Source organism: Simochromis diagramma, unplaced genomic scaffold (assembly GCF_900408965.1).
Source record: "Simochromis diagramma unplaced genomic scaffold, fSimDia1.1 OVJJ01000802.1, whole genome shotgun sequence".
NCBI classification, from domain to species: Eukaryota; Metazoa; Chordata; class Actinopteri; order Cichliformes; family Cichlidae; genus Simochromis; species Simochromis diagramma.
The window spans coordinates 17,770,860-17,786,789 of NW_024387492.1; the positions used below are offsets into that span (position 1 = coordinate 17,770,860).

Consider the following 15,930-nt stretch of genomic DNA (forward strand, 5'->3'; position numbering starts at 1 on the left):
GATCCTCCTTCTTCTTTTATGTTTTTTCTTTAACCTAAGAGCTTGGTTCTGCTGAATGTTTCTTCCTATTAAACAGGAGTGATTTTTGGACTTCTCTCTCTGGCATTGTATGGCCTAGCTGATTATATAAAGCACTTTGAGGTGGGTGGTGTTGCGCATTGGCTCTGTAATTGAACTAGGTAATTATTCTGTATGTAAAAACTAAAAATAATAAGAGAACCAATAATTTATCTTGTATTTTTAAAGTTTTTTTTTCCAAAATCATTTACAAAATGACTGCATCCATACTCAATAGCTTTTTGGGTACAAAATGTTAGTTTTCATCCTTTGATTACACGCATTGGCACAATCGGGGTGTGATATTACACCAGACAGAGATGTGAACAGGCAAAAGCATTCCCATGATTTTCCAGCCTATTCTATGGACTAAAATTGACTAAAATTATTATTTTAGTTTCATCAAATCTCTCCATTGTGAACTAAAATGGCTCAAAATGATCAATATATTAAAAACATTTGCTCTCTCTGGAAAAAAAACCCCTCACTCACTATCAGAAAACATCTGATCGTGTGGTTAGAGCCAAAAATCTACTTGAAACATCAGTACAATAGTCTACATGTGTGTCAAAGTAGTCCCTCTTGCATACCTTCATGCTTTGATGTATCAAATAAAAAGTTAAAGTCTTACTTTCCTGCAAGATAACTGAAACCATGTTTACACGACTTCACAGCCTTTATTCAGACTGCCGGCCACGGGGTGATTTTTCATCCAGTCATTTTTACATCCGCTTCGCATTTGGAAACAATCATACACATGATTACTGCTAGAAGCTGTCAGTGAAAACACCTATGTGCTCCACATGCCTCAGCTGTGTGATTTCTGTGACACACACACACACACACACACACACACACACACACACACACACACACACACACACACACACACACACACACACACGTCCATCTTAACTTCCTCCCTCTCTTTTCTTTTCACCTGCTGACGTGCAGAGATTTCCTGCTTCCAATTCCCCTCCACAAATCTGCAGAAATAATGAAGTTCACCTGTTTAAACAAATCTACATTTTATTATTTCAGCAGTACATATGCAGCATTTTAGTGGCACATATAAACAGTACACAAAGTAAAAAGCTCTGTGAGTTTTCAGGTGAAATCCTTTTTTTAATTCCTAAGCTCTTCTATCTGTTACGAGCAGCACAGTGTTATAAAAGATACACAGAACACAGCCAAGACATTACAATCCACAAGGACAGTTTTTTTTTTTGCTGTTAAATGTAATTGAATGAAAATGAGAAAACATTACAAGATGGTTGCAGTATGTGGTCACTTCCAAGGGTATTTCTGAGTAATGACATGAGGGTGTTTTTGTACTCAAACTATTATCTGAGATCAGAGGAGTCGCTAACTAGCCAGTTAATCACAGCACAACAGTTTTGCTCTGCTGATGTCTAACACACTGCAGCTCAGCCAGTTACCTTGAACTGAGTCAAAATAAACAGAACCAAGAAAAGAAAGCCCACAGTAGAAGACACTGGTTTACATTTTCTGCCTGATAAATTGTACCCATAAGGTAATAGTATATGATTAGCCTGCAATGTATTCACCAGCAGATTAGATTCATCTGAGGTAAATTTAAGCTTTTCTCTACAGTTACTGTTTTTGGAAGGCCTCAACCTGTTTTTAAAAAGTGCTCTCAAATACTCTCATCATTTGTAGGACTTATATAAACACCCACGGTTTGATTCCCTTGAACTAAAGTATATGATGCTGTTGTTCAACAGTATGTTCAGTTTTTCGGGTACAAAGAAAGCGTGGGTCTCCTTTCACCTTTGCCACTCATCCAAGTTTTCTCTGGCATGTCTGGGCGTCCTGCCTTCCTCTCACAACATACCTACATTTGTGATTTTCAAGCTTTTTGAACCAAAGAAAAAGCAGCACAATGGCCCCTAATGCATAATAGAACAATCAGATCCTTTCACTATATGGGGTTCAGTGTTTTTTTGTATTTATTTTGTCACCAATCTGCAGCTCTTTTTATTTAGAAATGTCCAAAGAAATTAAGTCTGATGAAAAATACAGAGAATATGATCTGAACAAATCAACATGCTTTTTTTCCCAATTCAGTCTTACATTCACCGAGTTTTAAAAAAAAAAAATCGCAATTTTTTGTCCCTTTACTTCCTGTTTGTTAAGTTGGAAATGAAATGGCACAAAATTTGAGCTGGAAACAAAAGCTGAAGAAACTGCCACTTGGATGTTATGATATACTGTAACTTTAATTAAAGAAACATATTAAAATTACAAATAACAAAACATGTATAAATACTGTAGTATGCTAAAAACCGCCCTTTATTTTCTAAAAAACTAATGCCAGTACAAAATGATTTACAAAAAAAAAATTCAACCTGCTTTTGCTTGTTTTTATGGTTAACTTGCATATCGTTTTTTTAAAAGGAGATGACAAACAAACAGATAGAAAAAATATGGAAGGAGTCGAGGGTGTTATTTCTGGCTGTTGTTTTACAAAGGAAGTAATAACTCTGCAGCCAAAGTGCTGAATCTGATGCCTGTAGAAGATAAATGAGAGAAACTCAGAGGCCTGGCCGCCACACAGTCACATTTTGCTTTATCGCTTTCTGTGCTCCAAAAAGAATTTCCACATATCCTTCTGCCTGTCTAAGAAGAATTTGAATGAGAATGAAATAATCTGCTGTAAAATTCAGCCAGGGGTTTACTCTTTAACGCACAACTATTTATGGAGATTTCTACAAAAAAAAAAAAATCTCCATTATATGATATCGATGCAGGCAGTGTTTGTGTGGGTGTGGCTTAGGGCTGCAATCAAAAACTGGATTCAGTGACATAGCCTGAAAAAGTGAAAGTCTTAAACCTGCATTCTTTTTAATGGCCAGCAGGGAGTGAAATATAAGCCTACAAGCCTATTTGCAGATCTTTAACCTCAGTGAACACTTTTTACCAGGCATTTTTTAAATATAGCACAATCTTTAATTTCTAAATTGTAGTTTCATTGAGAATAAAATAGTAAAGCAGGGCCTGCCTTTGGTTGGCTGGCTTCTTTATTCAGCATTGAGTTTCTCAGACAGATCCTCCCATGCTTTTCATGACTAGTTTCAAAAAGACCAAAACAGTAATGACACTGGTCACAATGCTCACTTTTATATGCAATCTAATGGTCTACTTTCCAGATTAAATTTATGCAAATTTTGATTTTATGCAGAGTAAATAGAAAGTCAAAGATGCAAAGTGATGCAAATACAATATTTCAAATATTTTAAGAACAGGTAAAAAACCCCCATCATGCTTGGCAGTAAACGCTTGTGTGCAGTACAAACTTACTGCTGCTTGTACACACCTGCAGCTGAAAGATTTACCTTTGCTTTAATGTAGAAAAACAACAACAACAAAAGAAGATGTCAGTTATTGGTTGTAACTGTATTTGTGAAAGATACAAAAGGCAAAACTTTGGTCTGAACACTGTATTGTTGAAACAATATCTAATGATTATTTTGTTGTTGTTTCTTCTATAAAATATTTAAAAAATACAAAATCCTGTCACACAGAAAGTTTAAGAAGATAATGTGAAGAGTTTTTGTTAATGTACTGATTAGCTGACAAACTATTTGACCTCTAATATGTTTTATATCATTAAATAGAATGAGCAACAATACAGACGTTTAATCCTTGTTGCATATATTAAAGTGATAATGAAAAAAAAAAAAGCCCAGCAGCCCAGAGTTTTCATTGCCTTTCACTATTATGCAGACACGATGGAGGTATGTAATGTAATGCAGATGTCACATGTGATGATTTAATGTGATCAGCTAGCCAAAGGACACTGATATAACCTGATTATGCACGAGTCCTGAGTCACCTTGTCAATACTTGCAGAAAAATGTAATAGAAAACACATCAACCATTCTCACTTACATCAGTTTGCTGAATCTGGTTTATCACCTCATTTTCTCTTTCCCCAGACTCCCTCTTTTTGTTCGTCATTTCTTTTTTGCTGTGGCAGGATTGCGGTTTAAAGCAAAAACCTCGACAAACACCAAGGCACTTAGACATGGGGCAGAGAAAACCATTTTTGGCCGCAGCAGAACAAAGTCAAGTTCATCTCCAAAATATTTTTTCCTCTGCTCTCTTGGATCCAGACACCAAGTTTGCAGATTGATTTTCATAAAAAGTAAGTGGGACAAATCTAAGACAGCTCACAGATTTTAAGGCCGGAGAGAATTTAACTTCAGTCTTTTGAGGTTTGTGAGATTGCCAGATTTTTAAGGTGGATAAAAAAACTTTCCAAACTTCAAATATAAAACATGGGTGTGTTCAGGTTTCTGCATGTATTCTTTTCCAGCTTGCCGCTCCATGTCTTCTGCTGGCTCCGAAGCAATGACGAGGAAACCTGGGAGGTACAAAGTTTTTGGATTTGAAAGCAGCCGTGAAGCTGAAATTCCACTGAGAGTGAGGTAAAATGTGGGAGAAAGGTCCATTGTGGTTGGTCTGATGTTTTGATGTGAGTGAGGTTGTGTGTATGCATGTTATTGCTGAAACAAGCCAATTTTTTGGCAGTAAACACTGACAGACCCACAGTTATAAATCATACAGGGCAGGCCTCCATGCATCCATCTGTTTATACTCATCTGTTCTTCTTCATCATCACTTCATCTGTCAACAGGGGTGACTGTTAACTCTTTCCAGAACTTGTTATTTAATGACATTATTATAATTTTTTGCATAAATATAGAAGCCCACGGTAAGCACAGGTTGGTGATTTGCAGTTTAAAGGATGCACACATGAAAGAAACAAACATATTTTTTGGCACTTTGTGCATTTCAAAAACAGACCCTGCTTGTATATTATTGCCTTTCAAAATTGCTTATTTGTTTGCTACATAAACGACTACTGAGCAACATTCAGCTGATGAGTAAATGTACAGCATCCAAATTGTGTGTTGATTTTAGCTTTTTTTTTGGTATTCCTGAAGGAAATATTTTAAGACTTTGTAGCTGTGAAATGTTTTATTTGATTTATGTTTTACTCTTTGTTGTTAGGTTTAACATTTGTTGGGCTTTTTGGATAAAAATAGCTACCACCATGCAACTGGAAATGATGCTGATGCTAAAAAGAATACTTAAGCTCAAAGAATCAGCTAAAAATCTTTGCCAGAATGCAGATTTGATAGATTGCTCAAGATTTAAAAAAAAAAATCACTATTAGTACCTGATGGAGCTTTAATCACTAAGGACTATAAAAAGTGACAGAAATATAAAAAAGTTTAAGCCTTAAACTCCACCTCAATAACTATACACTGGAAAAGCGTGAAAGTGGAGAGACTTTTTGACTATGTGACGAGCACTTCTGACCGTTTACTGGACCCTAAGTGCAGAAAGAGGGGTATCTACAGGATGCTGTAAACAAAACTTCATTTAGAATAATTCAAAATTTCGTTTTGCAGCTGTTTTACAAATGGAATGGTATAAACAGATTTGAAAGAAAAGCATGCTTTGTTGAGAAATGGTGAATATAAACAGTACTTTAGTTTGCATTCAAATAAAAGAAAAAAAAAATAACGAAAAAGTTCAATTAGTTTGATTTTGTGGCATCGCCTGGTTTGCAAACCACCAAACAGTTACCTACTTGGGCATTGCTGTAACGTGTAATAAGGCAACACTGTGGTATACTGAGCAAAAGCCATTGCTAAATAATACTGTGAAGAGCAGCTGCCTGCATATGAAAACCAGTTCTCCAGAGACTGTCCTGTCAGTTCCATTGCATGCCTTTTCAGCGCTTTAGTAAGTGGAAATGTAGATGAAGTTGTCAGATCCGACAATCCTCTTGTGGATGTCAAAGCAGCAAACCTGGTCTGTGGTGAGCCTCCATTCCTGTTAATGCTGACCTTTGCCCTTTAGTTCAGCCTCATGAAGCATCCTGTCATGTGATCATCCTTCAGCTCATACTGTAGAGTTAATGAAAACATAACTTTTATGTTGGCAAAAGCTGCACTGTGATTCAATCCCGTGGCTCATATAGATATGTTTAGTCATGAACTTGTAACCAAGCTGCAGGTTAAGTTCATGCATCAGGTGAGTTGGCACTTTTTTTTATAGGTAAGTAGGCAGCATACTACTAATATGACACTCTTGCTGCACACGGCAGGGCTTTCAGCACTTGAAGTTTAAGGCAGCGTTTGGGTGATACTTGGCAGCTGCAGCAGTGTTGGGATCCTGAAAGTTCAGACGGTGCAGGTCACACCAGCGTCCTCGACGTGGCCACAGTTGGTTTTGCCCCAACCGGAAAACTTACACTGGTGAATATTGTCTTCTGTCCCTGCACATGCAACATCATCCATCCAGATCAGACCAGTACCTGCACAGAAAAGAAGAGGAAGCATTACAAAAAAAGACATGTTTTCAAAAATTATCCAGAAAGGAGACTGATGTTTTTATCTGAGGTGAAATTGAAGGGCAGAGCCCCACAAAACCCCCAGCACAGAACAGAACATCAGTGACATCAGAGATTAAATTAATTAATGCAGACGCTACATGAAAAGGAGGAACTGTGGCAGAGGCGGTTTGCAAAGCAAAGCAACTATGGGCAATGTAAAGCAACTCAAATACGGTGCTCTAAATAAGACTTCACAAATGGATATGTAGAATTTTATGAGCCAAACCATCACCTAATGTAGGCTGGCACTGAGATGAGCTGATCTGCTGGGACTGCAACTGAGCTTAACTTCATGAACTGCCTGAACTAATGCTATGCTTGATTAATAATTTCTGAACTACACAGACCCTAGTGTCTCTGCGGTTTTCTTCTCTCCTGTTGTCTTTTTTTCCTGACCTGCTTTTATAAAGCCGTTCTGTTTTCCTCATACTGCTGTAAGAAGAATTAAAATGATAGATTTGAAGAAACTTAAGATAAAAAAATGGTCAAAACATGAAACATGTCCTGGAATTTAATGGGTTTTATGATTGAACGTAATCATATATTTGGAAGAAGGAAAAATAACATCTGGACTCAAATACCAACAGAGCACCTCCGATTGTTTCTTTTATGCACCACTTTCCCTGTTGTCTATGTGCACATGTTAGAAGTGGAGCCAAAGAGTAGAAACAAATTCTGAACAAATTGTGCTTCTGAGTTTAAATCAGCAGCTGAAGTTTGTGAGTGCTGCAAATCAGCTTTGTGTATCTGTTTGTGCTTCAAATTCTAGAAAGTTTAGAAAGTCAAAAGTTTCAGAGACAGGTGGGATTAATCAAATTCTTCTCATCTCCAAAGAATCACTCAAATCATCCTATCCAAAGAAGTTTGTGTTTCACAAGACACGAATACAAAGTACTGACACTGCTTCCTTGCAGAACTGTGGATGAGATCGTTTGTATCCGGTAATAAAATAGACATTTCCAGCTGGTAAGCAGACCATTTGGCAGTATTGTTTTACATTATAATCTTTGGTTCCTGTTTGCAAAACTGGAATCGCTGGAGCTTTCAGGAAGTCCCAAATGCTTTAGTTTTGCAACAATTGTAGACGATTGGAGGTTCTCGGCTTCAAGTGTGGGTTAGTGAACATTTGATTGCACTATGATGCAGATTATGCATTAAACTTAAAAGTAACTAAAAAATTTACTTATAGGGCATCTTTCAAGCTAAATTTAAAAACTAAAATGCTAAAAACATACAGATAAAATGTTTTAAAAAGTTGAAAGAGATTTAAGCACATTTATAAAAAAAATTAAAAATCCAAAGGTGATGAACTAAAGGCATGAATAGCAATCTACAATTCAGATATTGACACAGTGGACCTGGACTTTGCAATAAGTCCTATTTGATAAAAGCAAGAGTGAACCAGAGATTTAATGTGAGCATCCAAGGTCAGAATTGAACCAAAAGTCATCCCAAGGTTTCTGAGAGAAGATTTGGCAAAAGGTTTAAGGCATCTGAATGGTTCACTCATCATCACTGTTAATGCGTGATCCAGGGACGGGGAAATGGCTGTCATCACTGATACTCTGCTCTAAATAACAGCTGTTAATCAGTCAGCAGCCTCCTTAATATCTCACTGGTGACCCTCGCTGGGTTCGCACTAACAACTATGGAGATGACTGAAGATGAAAGTGACCCCAAATAAATTTAAATAATGATTTCAAAGATTACAAAATAACTGCAAACATACACAAGACTGTAAAAAAAAAAAAAACATAAACAAGAATCACACAAAGTGACTATATGGGGATGCAATTTAACCATAAGAACCAAAAACAAGAGGCATAAATCTTCAAATTATTTTCCGTTATAAATATGTGCACCTCTACTTTGCATCTGTGCACTGAAACAAGCACAGAATTCATATAAAACAGAAACATAATTAAGTTCAGGACGGCTCGCTCACAACGCCAAAGTTAAATAAATAAACAAGTTTAAGGCAACCTTCACACTTCCAACTTTCCCTTTCTTTCTTACAGCAGGAAAATAGGTCAAGACAGTGACAAGACGAAGACAGCTGGAGATTAAATTTTAAAATATGCATGAATAAATTAAGGGAACAGGATAATAAAACTGTGATTACCTTAATTTATTTCTGACCTTATGGACTAATCAGAGTGTGAAAACTATATGAAGCTGACTGTAAACTGCTGCCCTGTAGTGAATGTGATAACATCATCACTAAGTCATAACATAATTAGAAATATGGGTCAGTCCTGTCACACCAATATGGGAGCTGCATTAATAATCTATAATGTTCAATATACTGAAATAATAATGACAAGTCTCTGGGCAGTTTAACTGAACAGCATATTAAACCCTGAAAGTCATTTTATGTTTTTGAAGATCTTTTTCTTAATGGCTCCATTGGTTCCTTTATCTGTGATAGATATTCTATAATGATCAAATGGATTTATGATGTTCATCATGCAAAAAGGTGTTTATGCCACATTTGCTTGTTTAGAAAAGGAGATGTGTTGCCCCAAACTGCCCCTGCATCTGAAATCTACCAGCTGTTCATCCCCACACAGATCATGACAATGGAGCCAGTATTTGGGTAACTGGGCTGTAAACACTGTCCAAATGTCCCTGAAAGCAGCATATTGGTCCATGGTTTGCCTGTCTGTTTAGATTGTTTGGCTGTTAAACTGCATGTACTCCGGGACATCTGTGAGTCTTCACAGAAAACATCACAATGCAGTGATTAAAAGTGAAAAATTACAATAAACTCAAAGGCTATAATTTCATAAATTAGACCACGCAACTTTCCGTTTAACCCGGCCAAAACTGTGAAAGGTTTTTGGAGAAGTTACATGACAAATTTATTGTTTATGATTAAAACTATCACAAAAGCTCAAAACATATATATATAACTTGGTCATTAATAATCCCACTTTTCATACCTGCCAAGTAGTTCAAGGCTTGTTAAGATCAAGAAGATTTTATAGGACTATGATGTTATGATGATATCTGCTGTTACCCCAATGTATGTACGATTCCTGCCCTATATTTTAGGTGATAAAGTCATCTCTCAGTTACAACTCAAAGGAAAATGTGGGTCACAGTCTTCAAACCAGTATGGGAGCTGCACTCTACATTAATTATCTATAATGCTAAATATACTGAAATAATAATGCCAAGTCTCAGGATGATTTAGCTGAATAGGATATTCAAAGTGAGCAAACTAAGGATCAAAAACAAAAGGGGCTCATTCATTTTAAAACATTACAGCCTTTGAAGCATTCGTTTTATATGCTGTACGTGATTTCTTTTAAAAAAATCTTCATGCCAGTAGGACTAACATGACAGCATGAGGTTTAAGTGTTCCATTGTGGACCAGTGTATTTGTTAAATTATGCTTTTAAATTGAATTTATAAGCGCTGTCATAATACCACATTCTGCTTTTATATTGTTTTACATGACCTTCAATATGATCAATGAAAATAACAGTTCAGTCAGCAAACCCGATGTTTTCACAACACTGTCAAACTGCCTGTTTCCCACTTTTCATCTGGAACACTTTCGATGCATGGACACAGATTTATCAGATGGACCGTGCATAAATGAAACAGGTCCATGCAGAGAAAGCGTTTGCCAGTTTCCTCTTCCTCTGACATTTTTTATGTTTTGCTGCCTGATTAAAGTCGTGCTGAGAAGCAGGAGGCTTTCACAGAAACACATCCAGACTTCAGGAGAAAGATAAACTACAGGATCAATGGAATATCAGGCTAATGGAAATGACACTGAGATCTGGGCATACAGTTGTGTTTATCATGGTCATAGGGGTCACAGCACTTCTTTTTTAACTTTTAATATTTTTATTGATTTCTTTGAACAATTGCTTTTTTCAGGATGGAAACAAAAACAGTATCTTATATGGCTTTAAAAAGAACATAAGTTTCAGTTTATTTTGGATTTTCTGTAATTCACATAGGTTCATTTTGATGTTTGCACAGGGTCAAATATATACATACAAGCTCAAATATACACATAGACTCCCACTAATATTTGGTTAAATGTGATTTTGCTAGCTGCACCTCGACCAGATGCTTTTGTTAGCCATCAACAAGCCACAAGTTGACCACTCTTCCTAACAGGATTAGTAGAGTTAATTTAAATTGGTTGGTTTTATGGCATGACCAGAGTTTTAAGCCTAGCACACACATTTTCAACATGAGGGTGGGGTTTTGGGATGGCCATTCCAGAAACTTAATGTTAGCCTGGTTTTCATGTATGACTGGAATCATTGTCCTGTTGGAACACCCAGTTGTGTCCAAGTTTCAACCATTTAGCTGCTGATTTGAGGTGAATTTGAAGAATTTGCAGGTAATCCCCTTTTTAAAATTATTTTATCCACTTTCGGCAATGTACCAGTATCACTGTAAACAGCCCCAGAGCATGATGCTACCACCACCATGCTTGACAGCTGGTACATTGCTCTTACATTTGAAAGCTTCACCTTTACTTATCCAAACATACTTCCTGTCAATTTAGCCAAACACCTCGATTGTCATGGTCCTGAGTCTGTGACTCAGGGTTTTTGTATTAATGAATATTATCTTGTGTTCTGGTTGTTTTCTGTTAAGCTTTTCCTAGTTAGGTTTTGCGCTCCCCCCTGTTTAGTGTTGGGTCATTCCTGCCCGTGTGTTTCCTCTGTTTGCGGTCTGTGTAATTTTCCTGTTTTACTTTGGAAATCTGTGTCTCGTGATGTCAATTAGGATCAGCTGTGTCTCCCTCCTGTTTTGGCCATTCCTCATTCCCTTCCATGTGTATTTATAGTGTGTGTATACCTGTGCTCATCGTCGCTTCGTCTGTGTATCTCAGTGTCTCTCTGCCCTACATTCTCTGTGCCGTTTTCCCGTGTTTGTATGATTTCAGGTTTGTTCCCTAGTTTTCCCCAGTTTGACTTAGTTTTGTCCTCACTTCTGTTTATTGTCACTCACTGTAAATAAACTCACTCGCATCACCACCGTTGTCTGCAACTTGGGTCTTCCTTCACAACAGCACACGACTGCTGCCCCAGCAGTGACATCGATCTTTTTCTTTTCTGGCCATAAAATCTTTCTCCAGAAGGCATTTGGCTTCTCAAAGTGGGCGGCTGCAAATTTCAGTTAAGCTTAAAGGTGTTGATTTTAGAGCAGGGGCTTGTTTCTTCAATGACACCCTCTCAGTCCAAACTTGTTTCACTGTGGACAGTGATGCAGCAGTTCTAAGGTCATGCCCGGCTTGACATTGCCTTGGTGCGTCCTGGGTTGTTTTTGAACATCCTAACAAAGAAGAGTTGAAGTCTTCTTGGAAAAGTAGTGACTCATTTGAATAACTTGTATTTCTGCTGCTGTACAGTTGTTTGAACTGATTGTCTTGGAATCTGGAGTTGTTTAGAAATAGCTCCGAGAGACCCTCCCAGCTTGTGTACATCTACAATTCTCCTTCTTAGATCTTCACTTTGTCCCCTAGACCTTCCCGTTGTTCTGGGTATTGATCAATCCATTGAGTGCTGTCAAACAAATTCTTTTTATGTTGACAAAAGAGAAACTGCCAGTTGTGGTCAATCATCAGAACAGGTCAAAGAAATCATTAAAAACCCCAAATTACCATGAAATTTATGGCAATAGTAAGTGTATTCAAACGTCTAATCACAACTGTATATGTTTTATGCCTGAAAGATGTATTATATATAATCAGTTCCCTGACTGGTTGTGGGAACTGGTTTCTATCCAGTTCTGAAAGATTTAAATATTCACTTGAAGCTATGTTCTTGATGACTAGTTTAATAAACAGAGGATAAGACAGGAGGGAAAAAAATTGACTAATGTATGAGCAATAAAATTCAAAACTGTTTATAGTTCTATGGAAAAGGCTAAACATTGTTTATACAAATATTATGTGTGTATGTAAGAGCCATTTGGAAGAGTTAATCACATTCTTCAGTAATTAAATAGTATTTCATATCTTGTAGCTCTTTGAACTGTGGATAACAAACACACAGGGCCAGATCAGTGTGGATAATGATAGCACTGCTGGCACCAACAGCCAGATTAACATCCAAATGCTTGTGCTGAATGTTGTTACACACTGCGCCAGTCAGTTTACATACAGGGTACAAAAAACTATTAATTTTTCTAATCAAAGAATTGCTGATTAGTATGGCTCATCTCTCAGCACTAATTATATATAAAAACATCTCAATGTTGTAACTTTTGCAATGAAGTGAACTGAGATGAACCTGGTGATCCAAACAGAGAGTTAAAATCAAAGTTAAACACTGAGTTAAAATATTTCAACTTCAACATAATTTTTCAGTGGTGCTCTAATGTGACTGTATTCAGGCAAAAAAACACAAGGAGAAAGATTTTCACCTTGGTAGCGTCTTAGACTCAAAGGTTAACTGGTGTTGCACATTTATAAAATATGATATTTCAACCCACTATCTTCTATCTTCATTGACAATTTTTAAATAAATCACAAAAATTAAAAATGAAATGCCTGTAAAATATATTTGTTTGGAAATGAGTGTATTATGTGTGCCAGGCTTCCACGACTCACACTTTGCACCTTAACCTCCTAGGACCTGGCGTCCACATATGTGGACATCACATTTTGGGTTATTTAGACCAAAATACTCAATTTTGCTCTACAAGGGCCTGATATCCACTTACGAGGACATTATACTGCCACTGTTCTATCAAAATTTTAAACGAATATCCTCATATGTGCCTCTTATTTTTCTTAAAAACAAAAATAAGGTAAAAAAATAATCTGGTAATTCTTTGTTTTTACATTCATCGGGCCCCAATATGCCCAAATATCAAAGAGAAATTAAAAATGCATGCCGTGGAAGAGTTCAGGTCTTAGGAGGTTAATGTGCACATCCACACAGGATGATAAATATTTCTTTTATGTCAAATGTTTAATTTAAAGGCTCATTACTGAATAATAATGGATAATAAGGGCAAACATCTATCTGATTCAATCTGCATGCCTCCTACATTCTTGCTCTAAAGATAAACTGCTGCAGCATTGACATCCTGAAAGCAGGAGGACCCCATAACCACATGTGTCTCCATGCAGGCCTGCACAAGATGGAAATAAGGTATGTAGAGGGGAAAGAACACATGAGGCTTCAGAGGTAGTTGGTCCATTGTGGTTGTACATGATACTCCAGCTGTTCTGCGGTTGAGCCTTCTGAGGGTTTACTTTAACGGACATGAGCCTTTAAGCCGTTTACTCTGGATCTCAACACACATTTGCAGCACTGTGTGCGCGCCCATGTTTTGTCCGTTTACGCCAAATTTGTGACACTTCACACAAACAAGAGTTGAATCACCAAACCACTGCGTGAGAGTTGAGGGAAACACCCAAGAGAGGGATTTAGAAGACGGAAAAGTAGACGTTTTGTGTAATCAGGCAAAAAACAGCACTGCTGTCTGCAGAAATGAATCAAGCCAAATTTTATTTCTGTGGAATGTAGTTTGTCCAAATTACTGATAATAGCTGTGTTTCAGACAGAGACTTCTGATGTTTCTATTCAACAAGCACTTTTTAGTAAATTAGACCACATGTCTTAGTCCCGGTCTCAGTGTTTGCTACTTCCTGTTTTATTTTGATAGTGCCTTGTCTGTTGTGTGCTATGTTTAATTTTGCGTCCCCTCTTCTTGTTACTCTGATTCCATTTAGCTGTGTTCCCTGGTGTTTAATTAAACCACCATCTTAGTTTATTTCCCCGTTTTTCCAAGTCCTGTTTTTCGGTCCAATTCTGCTAGCCACACAGCCTATATAACAATAATATATGTTATTTTTCTGCCATATATGTATATGCACAGTGGTGGATATTAAATATGGCCAAAGTTTAATAATATAGCACCTTATGACCTTAATAATAAGGTCAGCACATGTACAAGTAATCTCGGTGACCCAAAAGCTCAGGCTTCAGAGTGCTCTAAATGTTTTCATATTTATTTTTCATCTCTAAATGTTTCATGATGTCAGTAAGAGCAAAGCTACAAGCAAAGCTAAAGATGACCACAGCAGGTAGCTCTGGATGTCTAATTTGTCAGACTTTTTACAAACTGAATTGTCAGAAACAAATTGTGAATCTTTGCTTGCTAGGCAAATGTGTAAACAACTACAGTGTGAAGCCACTGATGTCAATAAGAGCAGACACTCAAAATATGGCCATTTTTTGACATATCATTTTTGGTTGCTGTTCAGGACTCCTGTTCTCAAAGGGTATTCTTCCAGAAGAAAGTTAACTTAAAAAGAGAAGAGCTAAAACATCTAATTTCAGACTCAAACTTAGCGACTGTACACAGGACCAGTCTAAGATGAATAAAGATTAACTATGAATAAAAACAAAACAAAACACTTTTTCTTGTAGCTAATTCAAAATTAAAAATAAATATTAAAAAAGGCTTTAAATGAAACAATTATGCCCCCTTCAATTCTGTTTTCAGAGTTTAATAGAAAGTTCAGTGTTTTTTTGTACAGATGTTTTTCATCACACCATAATAATTATTTAGCTTATGATTCATATTTGATGTAGCCCTGTTGCATCACAGTCAGTGGCTTCTAGGTTTGAATCTGGATCAGAGCACTTCTGCATAGATTTAGGAGTCTCTCTCTTTTACTTGCATGGGTTTCATCTGAATTAATCAAAAACAGGCCAGGTTAATTTTCCCATTAGTGTACCTGACAGAGTACAGAGTACTGTACTCTGGCTCCACTTGTTAAAGCTGGAGCCAGATACAAGCCAGTACTTATTTACAATCCTGCACCCCACCTCTCCCATATCTAGAACGTGACCTGATAGGTCATTTGTGCAAACTGTTTTCATAAGTTTGCATAATGCATAATGCAGCTGTATGAAGAAGTGCAAGTAAAAACTGGTGACTTACTTTTGGTTAAAGTTGAAGTCAACACCCTTAATCTTTTTAAAATCTTTTTTTTTATAAGTTTTATAATCTTTTTATAATCTACTACAGTACTCTGCAAACATTTTATACACTTCTCATTTCTTTATATTTTGCTATGTAAATAGCAAAGGTACATTGTTTATGTTTAAACATGTTTCAGAGTTGTACAATTCTAACAAGCTTGAAACTTAATATGGCCACCTTTATTCTTCAACACAGCCTGAACTCTCTTATTTCACTCTCTAATTTCTTTAAGTAGTCCTCAGGAATAGTTCTCCAGGCTTCTTGAAGGACATTCAAAGCTTCTATAGATGTTGGCTGCATTTTGTTTAATTCTCTGTCAAGTAGTGCTCCATTTTGTCTTTTATTTATTTATTTAAATCCAGGCGTGCTCTTTCTGCATTGTGTTGAGGGTGACTGTCATGCTGAAAAATTAATCCACTTCCAGTCCACTTTTCAAGCTTCCCAGTTGGTATTGCATGGTGGATCCG

At 36.8% G+C, this 15,930-nt stretch overlaps 1 protein-coding gene across 2 annotated transcripts in view; it reads right to left on the reverse strand.

The window, feature by feature from the left end:
• Positions 1-1,068: 1,068 nt before the first annotated feature.
• The window catches only part of scara5 (scavenger receptor class A, member 5 (putative)), a 112,509-nt gene continuing 97,647 nt past the window's right edge, over positions 1,069-15,930 (reverse strand). For both annotated transcript variants that reach the window (XM_040017331.1, XM_040017330.1), the window contains one exon: positions 1,069-6,409. In XM_040017331.1, coding sequence (XP_039873265.1) covers positions 6,276-6,409 — 134 coding nt within the window. In that variant the 3' untranslated portion in view covers positions 1,069-6,275. The remainder of the gene's footprint in view (positions 6,410-15,930) is intronic.